This window comes from Corvus cornix, chromosome 1A, assembly GCF_000738735.6.
Source record: "Corvus cornix cornix isolate S_Up_H32 chromosome 1A, ASM73873v5, whole genome shotgun sequence".
Lineage (NCBI taxonomy): Eukaryota > Metazoa > Chordata > Aves > Passeriformes > Corvidae > Corvus > Corvus cornix.
The window spans coordinates 49,798,302-49,812,403 of NC_047057.1; the positions used below are offsets into that span (position 1 = coordinate 49,798,302).

The 14,102-nt window shown below is 45.3% G+C and overlaps 1 protein-coding gene across 4 annotated transcripts in view; it reads right to left on the minus strand.

The window, feature by feature from the left end:
* The window catches only part of LOC104696530 (voltage-dependent T-type calcium channel subunit alpha-1I), a 160,201-nt gene that overhangs the window by 26,928 nt on the left and 119,171 nt on the right, over positions 1-14,102 (minus strand). For all 4 annotated transcript variants that reach the window (XM_039571001.1, XM_039571003.1, XM_039571002.1 and 1 more), the window contains 6 exons: positions 11,329-11,638; positions 9,527-9,927; positions 2,516-2,667; positions 1,728-1,913; positions 919-1,036; positions 278-433 (listed from right to left, as the gene is read on the minus strand). In XM_039571001.1, coding sequence (XP_039426935.1) covers positions 278-433; positions 919-1,036; positions 1,728-1,913; positions 2,516-2,667; positions 9,527-9,927; positions 11,329-11,638 — 1,323 coding nt within the window. The remainder of the gene's footprint in view (positions 1-277; positions 434-918; positions 1,037-1,727; positions 1,914-2,515; positions 2,668-9,526; positions 9,928-11,328; positions 11,639-14,102) is intronic.

Consider the following 14,102-nt stretch of genomic DNA (forward strand, 5'->3'; position numbering starts at 1 on the left):
GGGTAAAGGACTCACCCTAAGGTAGGTTCTGTTGTGTTACACAGAACAGAAATTGTGAATCCCCTTCCAGTGAGCCTTGCATGGCTTAACATCCTTGCAAGGATTAACTCTGGGGATTTTTCTTTTGTTTAATTGAAGACTACTCTAACAAGGGTCATTTCATGAGTGAGGGGTGATACTTTGTAAGTCCTCCAGTCCAGTATCCTCAAGTGTCACAAAGGATCCCTTTTTTAGCACCTCTGTTCCTCCTCCTGATGAAGCCTTGGTGGCAACTCACCTCAGCCTGAAACCCTTCCACAAGAATGGCCACCAGGAGATTGAAGAGTACATAATTGCCAAATGTCATGAGAGCCACAAAGTAGAGGGAAGCCCACGGCGAGGTGGAGGCCATGCCATTATAGAGAACAACATTCCAGTCCTCCTGGGTTAGGATCTGTGAGAGAGGAAGAGGAAGTCAGATAAATGTGAAGGAAGAACACGAAGGGGATTCCCAGAAAAGGACAGTCAAAGAATACACATCAGGACCAGACCAGGCCTCTGAACTTCCCCATAACCACGCACCCACTGTCACTGCCCAGCTGTGGCACTGCACCAAAAACCTTAGCTGAGCAAGAAGAAACAGGAGCAACCATTAGGGCAGTTATGTGCTGAGGGGAGAGTGTTAAACTTGGGAGTTGCCACAACAGGAGAGACCTTTGCACACCGTCCCCTAGGAAGGAAGGAGCTCCCCTGTTTGAGATATACACCAGTTGTTTGGTTATAATATTCAATTGTTCTTCCTCCAAACATCACACAAAAGTCTTTTACACAGCCTTTTGTGCTGTCAGGAGTCAGTGCAGTGCTCCTCAGTGAGGAAAAAACATCTCCTGATTGTCTTCACTTTGCCCTGGCCCACCCATAAAGAGCAAGTGGGCTCACCTGGAAGACGGTGACAATGGCCCAGAGCAGGGAGTCAAAATTCTTTCGGTCAGGAACTGTGTCTCCTGTGTCTGTCCTGAGGCTGAACTTGCAACCAAAGATATGCATTCCCAGGATGCTTTGGAACAAGATGATGTCAAATATAAATATCTCTGCCTCCACAATGAACTCGTCAGAGTAATTCTCTTCTCCTGAAAATCTAATGCAACATCACAGCAGCAAGGGGTACAAGAACACAGTCTGACCACTGGGACCTATCTGTGTAGAATTATTCTTTGTGTAGAAGGAATTACATATTGCAACCCTGTGGGTCACCAAAAAATTTGCTTTCCATCTGTGCTGACTCAGCTCATATATTCCCTCCAACCTGTCATTCAGATCTGTTCTCTCTATTGTCCTTTTTTACTCTCATATTTCTTCATCTTGCTATCAGGGTATCCATGGCATGCACAGACAACCTTTCTTGGTTGCTTCCTGCTGCCCTTCTGCCAGAGTCAGCCTCCAGGCTGAACTGCTCCTGTAGCCAGTATTGATTACCAGGAGACTTCATCTATCCTGCAATGGGACGTTATGCTCAATGTTTGCATTTGCTGGCAGTATCTCACCATCCCATCCAGGCCAAATCCTCAGCTGCTGAATCCAATTTAATGCAGGAGTAATTTCAGCCCTTATGAACAAATAAATGTTTGTCAGTGCTGCCTTGGCCTAGAACAATGGGCAACATGAGTTATGCAGTCATGCTCTGAAGCTGCTGCCCCATGACCCACGCAGCGCCGCTCCAGAACACTGTGAGCTGACTGCCTCCTCACCTGAATATGAAGATGAAGAGCATCAGGAGCATGCAGAAGGTGGCTACGTTATCCATAGTCTTCATCAGCACCACAAGCTGGCGGCGCAGCGCAGGCATGAAACGCACCAGCTTCAGCACCCGGAGGAGTCGGAACGTCCTCAGCACAGAGAGGCCCCCGTCTGCCTGGCCAATGATCTCCCAGATGCTGTGGTCCAGAGAGGCACAGGAAGTACAAGAGACAAAACAAAAGACAAGTGAAGAAACAGAAGAAAACAAGGAATGACAATGCTAAGTCTTCACCTTGGCATTGGCAGTACAAAGGGGTGAGAGAGAAAACGTGTCTGAGCAAGACAGAAGCATGTACCATAGGCTTGCCCTTATGTGTTGAAAGCTGCATTTATGCCTTAAGAACATGAACGTGGCAGTGCATGTGGAAGGAATGAAGAAAGGATTGCAGCATTTAATTCCAGCAAGATAAGTTCTTTTATCACACTTTAAACCTTTGTAACATCTTCAATTTGTGCATTTTCAAAGTATTTCACAGCTAATATGTGTTGTGAACTTAACAAGGCAGTTGCAATTGCCTCCACTTTGCAGAGGAGAGAACTGAGGGACAGAAATGTTGTGTGGCTTGCGTAGCACCAACACCAAGTATTGGGAAAAGATATCTTGGTCCCCCAATCCTTGGCCTTGTGCATGAGCTCAGCTCCTCTCAGTACAGCTGCTAAATCCTTTTTGAAAAAGTGTGCATGCTCTGTGGTACTCTTTCCTACATGTATTTCAGTTGATCCCCAAGGCCCTTGTCACCTGATGATGACGATGATACTGTCAAAGATGTTGTAGGGGTTGCGAAGGTAATCAAAGAGACCAAAAGCAGCAAGTTTCAGGATCATCTCCAGGGCAAACATGCTTGTAAAGACAACATTGCTGATCTCCAAGATGTTGGTCAATTCCTCTGGCTAGAGAGAATGCAAATTCAGAGAGTCAGAACTGAAAGAGCCCTGAAATTATGGGAAATAAATTACTCTTCCGAGGGAACAGGGTTTGTAGGGAGTTGCAAACGTCCATGGGTGAGATTAGAGTGGAACTGGATAGCAGCACCTGCACTCCAATTCCTTTGCAGATTTTCTACCTTCATCATAGATTATATCCTTAACAATTATATTTATTAGAGGCAATCAGGAGCCTCACAGCCATTCACACAGCCAAGGGTGACCAAGCCTTTTCTACATTCCCCTCCATATCCCATTCCCCTGGATAAAGGCTGCTTTATTTTGTGCAAAGAACTTGAGCATTTTTTGAAGGAGAGCAAAATTGGTTGATTTGCAGTCAACCTCTTCCTTCAAGAATTTCTTCCTCTGAAGTTTCCACAGGTAGCTGGCACTTTTTTTTTTTTCCTGAAATTTTGAAAACATTTAAATGACAGGAAAACAATTCCCCATCCTCCTCTAACCGTCACTACACTCATTTGACTCTTTCCCCTTTATTTTTTCACTTCCCCCTTTTTCTCTCCCCCTTTCCCCACAAACCCTTGGTATGCATTAGTTTCCTGGTCTTGCTCCATCAGTCTTATGCCCCTATCCTCAGAGTGGTCTCAATAATTACCCAAGCAAATATCAAACTAGACAAGACAACGGCAAGGAGGACCACACTGCTAAAACCTACCTGTAAGGGACAGGGAGAGCAGGACAGGGTGAAGAAAAGAGAAAAATGGACAGCAAGAGGAGAAAGGCAAGTGCACAAGGTGAACAATCCAAGGACAACACAAGATGACTGTTGAAAAATAAAGAGGTTACATCTTCCTTTGCCTTGGTCTGGGCTATGCCTGGCCACCAAGCCACTCTTTTAAGCAGCACATAAAATGGATGGGAACAAGAAAACTGCAAAAGCCTGTTGTAGAGAGCAAGAGAGGACAGACATTCCTGGCACTGCGAAAATGAAAAATGAGTCCCTGCAAGTCAGAGCCAATACTTTTACCATTAAATCAATATTAGTGCCCACCAGGAAGGGAAGTCATAGTCTCTCCCCATGGTCTGCAAAATTGCTGCTTTGCTGAAGGGCAGCCTTTGCATTGGCCATGCCTGTTACTTATACAGCTGGTGGAAAGGGAAGAGAAGGAGGAATGCAGTTCTGTTTCTGGCTCTCTGCCTGAAGCTGGGGGCTGCTTTAACCCCTGCTCTGAGGCCCCCAGGGGCTAAGATCCTCCCAGGTGAACAAATGAACTGGAAACTGCTCCTCACATCTTTGGCTTCCCATGCCCTTTGTTAATTTCTTGCACTCCTCATTGTAGCTTTTTATTAAAATAGTCCGTGTCTTTAAAATGAAAAAAGTGGAGATGGATCAATTTCCATCCATAGTTACATCTGAATAGCAAAACCACCCTGAAAACGATGGAGAAAGGAGGGGAAATAAGAGATGAGAGAGAAGGAATGAGCAAGTGCATGTGGGAAGGGAGAGATGAAGATCACTTCACCGAGACCCAGCAGTAATGACAGTTACTGAGAACATGAGGGCTGTATGTCAAACTGAGATGCCAATTTCAGTCTGAATCGAATCATTATGTTAGTGAAAATAAGCAATGTAAAAAAGCAACAGGTTATGATGGTGGATTATCCTCCTCTCTGCTTTCCATACGTTCTCTCTTGTGCTCTTGTAGGGAGCACCTGATGTTTAAAACCCCATGCTTGCATCTTGCTTGTGGAAAAGGTCACCTGTTCTTCTGTCACTCCTTCCCTCCTTGACACCTGTTTCTCTAGTCAAGCCTCACCTGTTAATCTGTTTCTAATGGACCATCCATCAGCCCCAGTAAAGCATCTTTCCTAGAGAGAGGGACAGGAAAGTCTAGGCAGAGAAAGAAAGAAATGGGCAGAGATAAAAGCAGAAAAAGAGAAATCAAAAAACAAAGCTGAAAAAAAATTAAAATAAACTCACTAGCAGCCACAATAAGTAGAGAATGAAAGAGTTGTTTTAGACAGTGTAGTAAAGAAGTAAATGCTGGGAAAAGAAGAGCAACACAAAAGAAATTAACTCAAGAAAAAAAGGGGTGATAGAGAGCAGCCAGATGGAGAGGCACTAAGGCAGATCCAGCATTGCAGCCATTTCTGGAGATCCAGGTAGTTTGACAGAGTGCAAAGAACCATCAGCTGCAGGGTGGAGTTCGCCAGGGGTTGTGTCCTGCGTGGCAATGCCCTTGCTCCTGGGGCAGAGTGGCTGTGAGTGACAATGGATGAGGCGGGTGGCTGGGACAGGGCTGGTGCAGGGGACTCTTCTCTGGCCAGGGAAGTGTGAACCTGATGAAGAGGACAAGCAAACAGGGGAAAAGTGATTCTCTCCTTTTCTTCCTACCGACACACGGGCTCTCCAACACAGTGGATGTGTCACCCTGCAGTTGTGAGGTCTCCCAGGCTCCCACAGACAGCATTCAGGCATTCATCATCTAAACCCTTCCTCCTCCCAGGTTTACCTAGAAACTGTAAGTTAAAGCATCCCCAAGGAAAGAACTGAACTCAAGGCTACTTTAGTCCAAGAAAAAGAAAGGAACACCAGAAATCTCCCCAGAAGCAGTCTGTGCCCATTGCCAAGACAGGACAGACAGATTTACCCATCACACTAGAAGTGAAAATTGAACATAATTGTGGGAGCTGAGTATTGGGGTAAGGAGGATGGCTTGAAGGGGCAGAGATCCCAGGGGGCGAGGCATGCCCAGAACCAGTGTTTTAATCAGAACAGTTAACCTATCCTGTGTATGGATCTCTTTCCCAATCCATGAAACGATCTAATTCACATCTTTGTGGAATAAAGTCCTTCGTCTCTAACAACGTAGATCAAATACTGAGAGTAAAAGATACGATTCAGATTTACTTCAGAACTCCTGTCCCGTGATCAGAAACTGGAACTGGGGCAATAGAGGGCAGCAGCTCAGCTTTTTTCTCCCTTCCAATTTCTTACTAACCTTGGAGCTCTTTTGCCAGATTTGACTGAAAATATAATTAGTCCATTATCTGGCAGCAGACAGAAACTCCTACACCATAGGAAAGGTTAAGATCACCATGAAGCCCCTGCAGGAAAAGTTTCTCCTAACCAGGAGTAAATTTGCAACTGTCTAGAAACTGAAGAGTAATTGATGTGACCTATGCAGACCAGCCCTACCAAACCTGCACATCGCTGCCTCTGTGATGAGAACATGAAAAAGAAGTATTCCATAAAGAGCTCTCTCCAGCCTGTCTATTTTTACACACAATTTCAAAGTCGCTTGACAATAATTAGAAGAGCCATTGAAATCAGCTATGGAACACACTAACTAGCTTTTACTTAAGTTTAATCACCACCCCACAATCAGGGCAGGATTTCATGATTGTTACACTCCAGTTCTACAAGGCTGAAGTAGTGTGGTTTCATCTACCACTCCAGGGAGACTGTTCCATCCTTACTAAATGTCAGTATGATGAGCTGGCTTGGACATTTGCTGAATGTTTCTGACAAGGAGCAAATAGTAAAAAGAGAAGCAATAACTGTAAAATATGAACTTGTGAATGCAATAAATGCTGGTATAAAGTGAAATCACACAGGCTAAAAGATATGAAGGTACTGATCCACAGGGTGCGTCTAGTTAGGAAACAGGGGATCATCATCTGATCCATACAGACAGACCTCATAAAGAATTGATATGATGTATGAAGGATATCCAGCAGATACTGCAGAAGATAAACCAAGTTACTCAGCAGTTGTCTAACATGGCTGCTAATGGCAGAGAAACTTGAGTCCAACAGGCCATTCAAGAAATACATGAGAAAGGCAGTCTGGGACATTCAGCTGGGACAAGCTTTTCATCCTCGTGCTGAATAAGGGAGAAAAGTCAGCAGCACCAGATCCACTGTGAATATTAAGAAAAAAGTAAGCCTCTTAAAAGGATTCTTCTGGACAGCCACAAGAATCTAATATTTTCTACACTGGATTTTAAAAATAGACACTTCCAAATAGAGGCAGATCTGAAGAACTGCAAAAACTATTTCAAGAAGGACAAAGCTTGAAATGATGGGGTTTGGCTTATGCAATGTCTCAGCAATATCTGAAGGCCTAATATCGAGACTATTACATGGTATATTGCACACTGATGGATTTGAATAAACATAGCTATTTACAAATGATACCTTGTTATAAGATCACGGATTTAAAATGACGCAAAGAAGTGCAGTTTCTCCTAAAATGAGTTGATTTCCTTCACAAGAAATATATATGCAGATGGAAACTGCCTTGGCCACACAATCAGGACAGGACGAAGGACTGGATGAATAAGCTAAATGAAGCCAAATTCTAAGGTGATTTGAGTATGAGTAAAGTTACTTGAGTTGTTGAGGTTCAGTCTCCTGGAAGAAAAACACCATGAATTTTAAACCCCTGAATTGTAGCAAACAGTTTAAATTAGTATTTTTCTGTCTGTTGGTCAAGACTGGGCAACTGAAGGTGACACACATGTGCTCTGTCCCCAGAGTTCCAGTGTTTGTGAGCCTGAAACTTGTGCCTCACTCCTGCAGTCCTTAACCTGAGGTCCTTATAGGCATTAGCTCTGGGTTGGAAGACATCCATATGAAAAAGCAGGTGAAGCAACAGAAGCTTCTTCAGTCAAAGGATGGTGTCACCCTGCAAATCACAGATCTTGGTGGGCAGAGGGGCTTTGCTGGATTTTGTTCTGTGAAAAATTGTGCTTTTGAGAGGAAAGACAGCAGAAGAAAAAAAAATAGAAAGGAGAAAAATGTAGGCAATGAAGCACCAGCCTGAGATGTACTGATGGCACAGTTTGGGAAAAACTGAAGGAGAGCAAAGGGAGGTACGAATGTCTGTGTGCTTCTGAGTTAACTGCTGACTGAAAAGAATCCAAAATTCATGGTATGGTCTGAATATGTTTTAGTCTTCTTGTGCCAGGAAAGCAGAATTCAGTACACATTCTGAATAAACAGGCTGCACCACATTTTTCAGTTATGATCATTTTGGCTGACATCTCTTCTGGTAAAAACAGCATGCAGGGTCATAAGCTTTTCCTAGCTACTCATGGATAAAAAGTGATAGCACAATTTTAAAGACTGTCATTAAGAACCTGCTACTAGAAACGCCAAGGCTGCAGAGGCAGATCTCAGTCTGCTGCAGGCTGTACAAACACAGCAGAGGAATCCTAGAAGGGCTTAAATCTGCACATACAATAGCCAGAACACGAGAGTGAATTCTCTACCTCCAGCTCAAGTATTCTTCTGTCAAACTATTATTCACGCTGTGTCCAGGATGAACAATGGCTCTCCCTGCTTGGTGATCACATCTTTAAAATACCAGTGGGCAGTTTTCAAATTGTCCTGGGCTCCAGCCCTTAGTCATCTCTCTGCTATGAGATAAATGCTTTGCTCTTTTTTATCTATTTCCATGAGTCAACCCCTCCAGCATCTTCTTCATTCTCCTCTCCTCTGAGCTCCTGCCAGTATTTTTCTGGTACTGAAGCATCCAGTGCAGTTTTGAATTCTGGGATCAAATTAAGGTTTCACAGCCTTGTATCAGAAACTAGCTGGGCTTTGAAAATTGGTTTAAAGCTTGATATGTGGGTGGGATCCAGACATCTGAGGCTTCAAATACTGGCTCAGACACTGTGTTGCCTCAAACAGGGAATTTAAGATACACAAGGTCTCAAGGTATCTTCATCCTGATACAGCTCAGGACAAATTGGAGTGCCTTGCTTGAACTGGGCTCACTGCCTGTCTCTTTGCTGCCTGACACTGTGTTCAAGACTAGATTTCACCTTGGCTCCAGAGCTTCAATACAGTCAGCATCGCAGTAGTGCAGCGATCTCATTTTGTGATCTGGGCAGACACAAGGAGTGAATCTTGGTCAGATTCAGACTGGCAGCATAGATCTGAGGCATGGATGTACAGCATGCACTCTTTCAATGCCAAGTGCAGCAGAGCCACCAACCAGCAGTGCACATGCAAGGTTATGGGTGGGCTTAATACCCTCTGACACTGGCACTGCACATCACAGTGTAGACACAGTCTCTGTGTCCCAGCTATAAAATAAGGGCACACAATTGCTCTCCATCTCACAAGTCTGTCATTAGGACAAAGTGCACAGCTGACTCAGAGCTGCCTGAAAACTACTGGCATGAAAGTCAAACCTGTGTCCACACCTGCTGTTTGTGTCTGACCTATCACTTCTTATTCTCAGGGCAAAGGAAAGGCTCAAGCAGCCTGAGTTCCCAAAACAACTGGAGATTGGAGGTGGTGCCTTTCCTAGCCTTCTTGTATAGATAGAATGTGCTCAGACATCTCTTAATTAAGTTGGGAAGGCTAGCAAGCTGATGGATTTGAACTGAGATGCTGGTGAAGTGCCTGTGACATCCCCAGAGGGCACATTAAATTAACCAAATAGACTAAGGATTCAGTAAGCTAATGAAGAGAGAAATGAGTGAGAGAGAAGAGGAAGATGGAAGAGAGGAGGATGACGGAGAAAGAAGAAGACAGAAAGTGGAGAGAGGGCAAAAAAGAAAAACAGAGGGATGAATGACCAGGGAAGAGGGAAAGGGAAGCATTGAAAAGAGGTGAGAGGAAAATACATGGAGAGACAGAGAAAGCGATTAAGAACAGGTATAAAGAAGTAAGAGACCCTGCAAGATCCTGAGGCTTTCTCCAAAGTCATGCTGGGACCATCTGTGCTGCAGTCTGGGGTCCAAATTGCTCAGTCTCTGCCTCCATCAAATTGCATCAGCTGCTTAGCGAGGCTATAACCCCCAGCAGGGCTCAGCAGTCCACGCTGCCCACCTTGTGCCCTGAGGTGCTTTACCTGTTCGTGGTGCTCAATGCCCATGCTGATGGTGTTCACTAGGATTGCAATCATGATCCCACGGTTGAAATACTTGCTGTCCACAATCACTCGAAGCTTGACCCTCACTTCTCGCCACATATCACTGCAGAGCTTCAGCCGTCCTCCTTCTTCCACCTCCTCCTCCTTCTCCAGCGCTGAGGCACCCTGGTCCTCTTGGCTGCCCTCTCCACCCCCTTCACTGGCTCCTCCATCCTCCTGGTCTGAGCCAGCGCTGTCCAGGACTGAGAGCCTCCTGGATGCTTCATGCTCTGCCCTATGGCATCGTGGGCAGTTGGTGGGATCAGAGGTTGCTGTCACAGCGATGGGCTGGACTAAGCCCTGAGGAGGGCAGCCAAGAGAGTTGTGCTGCTGGCAAACCCCTGGAAAGAGAAATGGTGCTGCATAAAGAAGGAGGCTATGAAAAAGACATTCAAAGTGGACACCTGTTTGGTTTCTGGGTATTTAGACAGAGTAACTGGGCTTTTTAGCTGTAAGAATGATTAAACACTGACATATCATCTCAAGGGCAGCAATAGAAGCCGTTGCCATTGGGGGCTCTATGCTGACAGGCTGTGCCTCCAAAACACACGGTACTGTTCAGCTTCCTGTGATTAGACTCAACAGGGTTCACGTCCATTAGAGAAAGAACTGCTTTGTCTCATGAAGAAATTGTGGCTTGAGACTCACTAGCTTGTGTTAAGAGGGACCTGAGGGAAAAAACAGTCATGAGAGTTGCTTTTGGCCTGAACTGCTACAAGTGGGGTCTGAGAACCCCCCAGCCTGAACTGAACTCTCTAAATTAGAGAAACTACATTAGCAAAGCATCTCAAGAAGCCAGAAGAGGTAGCACAGGAACACATCCTCCTGACAGTGTGCGCTATGAATCAGAACAGATCCCCTGACTTCAGTGAGAAATCTAAATTTCTGTTTCTTGATCCTCCATTTGGGCCTGGAAGATCAAGTGGACACTGGGGGAAATGAAACAATTAATTCATTAACACAGCACATGAAGCCTGCAGAAATTTTTCTCCCAGCAAGAAAAGAAAATGAAAGTTGGACTATGCAGGACCAGCTGAAGGAAAATCTGCCTTTTTGCTTGTTAATGGGAGCATAACCTAGGAAAAGCATCAGCAGGCATTTAATACTAACTCTATAAAACCATTTTTACAGTGACTTTTCCAGCCAGGAACCCAATTTAAATGATATCTCATGTCTCATTTTACGCAACAGCATGTGCTGCCATCAAGAGAAATTGTCTCCATTGTCCTTGCATATCAACCAGACCTCAGCATCGCTCCTTAGGTTCAGGCAACATCTTACTGCAATTCTACTCTCTTTGCCTCTCTCCTGAGGTCTGGCAGCAACTCTGTTTGGGAGAAGAGCTCTGGGGGACCTGCTGTGCCACCAGGTCAAATCCTTTGCCCCACTTTGTTATATCCCCTAATTCTTCTCTCTCCCAAACTGCTATCAACACCGGGCTATACCAGACACGGAACCCTTTACAAGCCTCAGTGTCTTTATCTCTTTATGGTCTCTGGATTTCAGACCTGGATTATCCATATTCCCTGCTGGCCACCCTTGTTTCATTCCCTTTCTTGCTGGCCACCCCCACCTTGCTGGTCTGGTGTGCTGGCCATGGTGCCACGCTCAATGGCCAGTGTTAATTATAATTCTGTTCTTTATAGGCACAGGTCCTTTGGAAAGCTGGCGCATGGAGATGCTCCCAGCTACTCTCACATTTCCACCGCTGGCATTTCCAGCTCTACCCATGTGATCCTTACTGTAGTGCCTCTGGCTTTTCCTGCTCACGCCGGATTTGGCGTCGCTGGGCTCCTCCACGTGGCCGTGGCGCCAGCTCTGCACGCTGTTGTACAGCCCAAGGGTGCGGCGCTTGGCCTTGCGCAGGATGTGGCAGACGTACTGGAAGATCTCCTCGTAGCAGTCTCCCGGCTCCATGTAGCTGGCAACGGTGCTGGAGGAGAGGTAGCGGGCCCTTTGTTCCTGCATCAGCTGGTGCTCCCGCTGCTTGGTCTCCGAGAACTGTGTGGCGATGACCACCAGGCACAGGTTGATCATGAAGAAGGAGCCCACCTAACAGCAAAGGAGAAGAAGGGACCGATGTCAGCACAAGGAAGAACATGTGGGAGGGGGCATGTAAGGCAAGAGAGGAGGGGAAAGTGACTGGAGGCAGACAGAGGAGCGGGAATCAGTCTGCATATGGAGAAGGGGTTTCAGAGAAAGCCAGGAGTGCATGAGCTTGGTTTTGAGACCTCACTCAACATCATTTCCATGCAGAATTTAAAGCTATGCACTGAAATTCAGGAAATAGGTCCAACTTTTTGCAGGTTTTGGGACCCTTAGCAAATCACTTAGAAGTTGCATACAAAGGGCTTGATGAAAACTAGACCTTTTCTTTCCCTCTCCTTTGTATAAAATAGAAGGTAGGAGACAGAGAACCAGTTTGGTTGATCTCTACTTATTCATCTACCACTGGAAAAATCATGCACTGCCATTTATAGCCTTCAGCTCTTGGAAGAAATGTCAGTATTCTCAGATCATTTTAATGACATACTTATATACTTGGGGCATGTTATTAATTTCTACCATTTGCACCTTAATTCTCCATACAGGGAGATGGGACTTTGCTGAAATGAGTGAGCTCTTGAAATCAAAAAGGATTTTACAGAAACGAATGAGTAGTCTGGTAAAACCATGCTTCCTTGCTTATTTCCTATTCTTCTGATACAAGACATATCATATTTGCTCTTTTTAAATTTGCCCTCTGGCCTAGGTAGGCTTCACATTTCAAACACAAAAGCCTTAAAAAACACACCTCCCATTTCTTAGAAAGAGCAAACAAAATGCTCAAGTTCTCCCTATGCTCTAGTTCTCCATACAGAAGCCCAAATGTCTACCAGGCTTATTTTACAACTTTGCATGTTCCCTTTAAACCTCAGTTTTTCTATATGTAAAATGGAGAAAGGATTTCTTGGTGCTGAGAGATCTGGAGGCAAAATGAACACACTCTGTGTTACATATCATGAAATTAGAGATTCATTTCCACAGGGAGATCTATCCATAGATAGATATAGGATGAATCCTGGGCTTCAATATGATGAGAATTTCATACATAAAAGGGCTGGTAACTACGTTCAAAATAATTTTCAAAAGCTATGACCCCTTGATTGCTGCCTACTCCCCGCAGATCTGTAAATGGCAACAGGGCATTGATAAAATGCAGAGTCTAAACTCTGAAGAAGGACCATGCATCTGCAGTGCTCTGAAACAGACTCTGAGGGGCAGCCCCTGTGAGGAGATGAAGCACCAGCCCAAGATTTCTGCTTCCCCTGGGCCAGTGAGCATCCCTGCCAAGGGGCATCCTGACACCAGTTTCTCCTGTATGAACCCACACAGGACCCAGTCTCACCTCGCTGTCCCTCCTTTACAAGCAAAGAGCTCTGACAGAGAGCAGGATTCAGTCCTGCCCTTGTCTTCACATGTGTCCTCTCCTGCAAAGCCTTTCCAGCAAAGGGGACAGAGGAGACAAATGTGGTGATAACCTGACCTCAGTGCTTGTGAATGGAAAAAGGGTTTATTTCAGCAAGTACTTCAGAGCTTGTTTTACCTATCCCAGCAGCCTTTCTCCTGACCAGCTTGCCCTTCTGGGTGACCCTTTCTCTTGCACACGAGTGCCCAGCACCTTTGTCCAAAGGGGTGGTGTCCCTGCTAGCATCTCAATAACCCTTTGAAACATGAAGCTCTTTCTGACCAGATTCAACATAAGGACAGTAAAGTATCTGAAAATAAAGGGCTTTTTTTTTCTCCCCCTCCTCCTCTCAGCATCCTTCAAAGCTGTTCTAATTCTGTTTCCCTTCATCACTGAACCCTTCCCTTCTCTCTCCTTCCCCCATATTTCAGCCTATTTTCCCTTCAGCTGCTGCATACTGCCTTGAAAATTAAAATAATGCCTCGTTCAGATTCCTTTGCCTTCACCCAACATTTTCCCTAGTCTGTGATGTCTTGCATGTTTTATTTTAACTGATGAGAGTATGACTGGGAATCCAAATTCTTCTCTGGTGCACTCTCCTCAGCAGCATGATACTCACATGGGCTTTCCCTTTTGGTTATGTCCCTCAGCCAGCACTGAGTGAAGCAGCGCAGGGAGATGGACACCAGCTGTGTCAGAATCTCTGGAACACTACTTGTGACACCGCCTGGTACTTTGCAATTTCCCACAACTTCACAAACCACAAGCAGTTAGGGCTTGCAACACCTTCTCTCCAGGCCACAAGGGGAAGAGCTGAGGGCTGAGATGCCCTCACCAGGACCACACTGTTGGCCTAGGGTTGAATCTGGAGCAGGGTTCAGGTTCACATCACCGAGCCCTGTCCTCACAGGCACTGTTTGCCGCCATCTCCCACCAGATGAACAAAAAGGAGAGAAGGGAGAGGACTGGATATGGCAACTACTCCCCAGTCCTTATCCTTTTAGCTAGGAACATCAAACACAAAGCAAATTAGCTTGGTTAATCCTCAAAATCACAGGCAAGTCCATA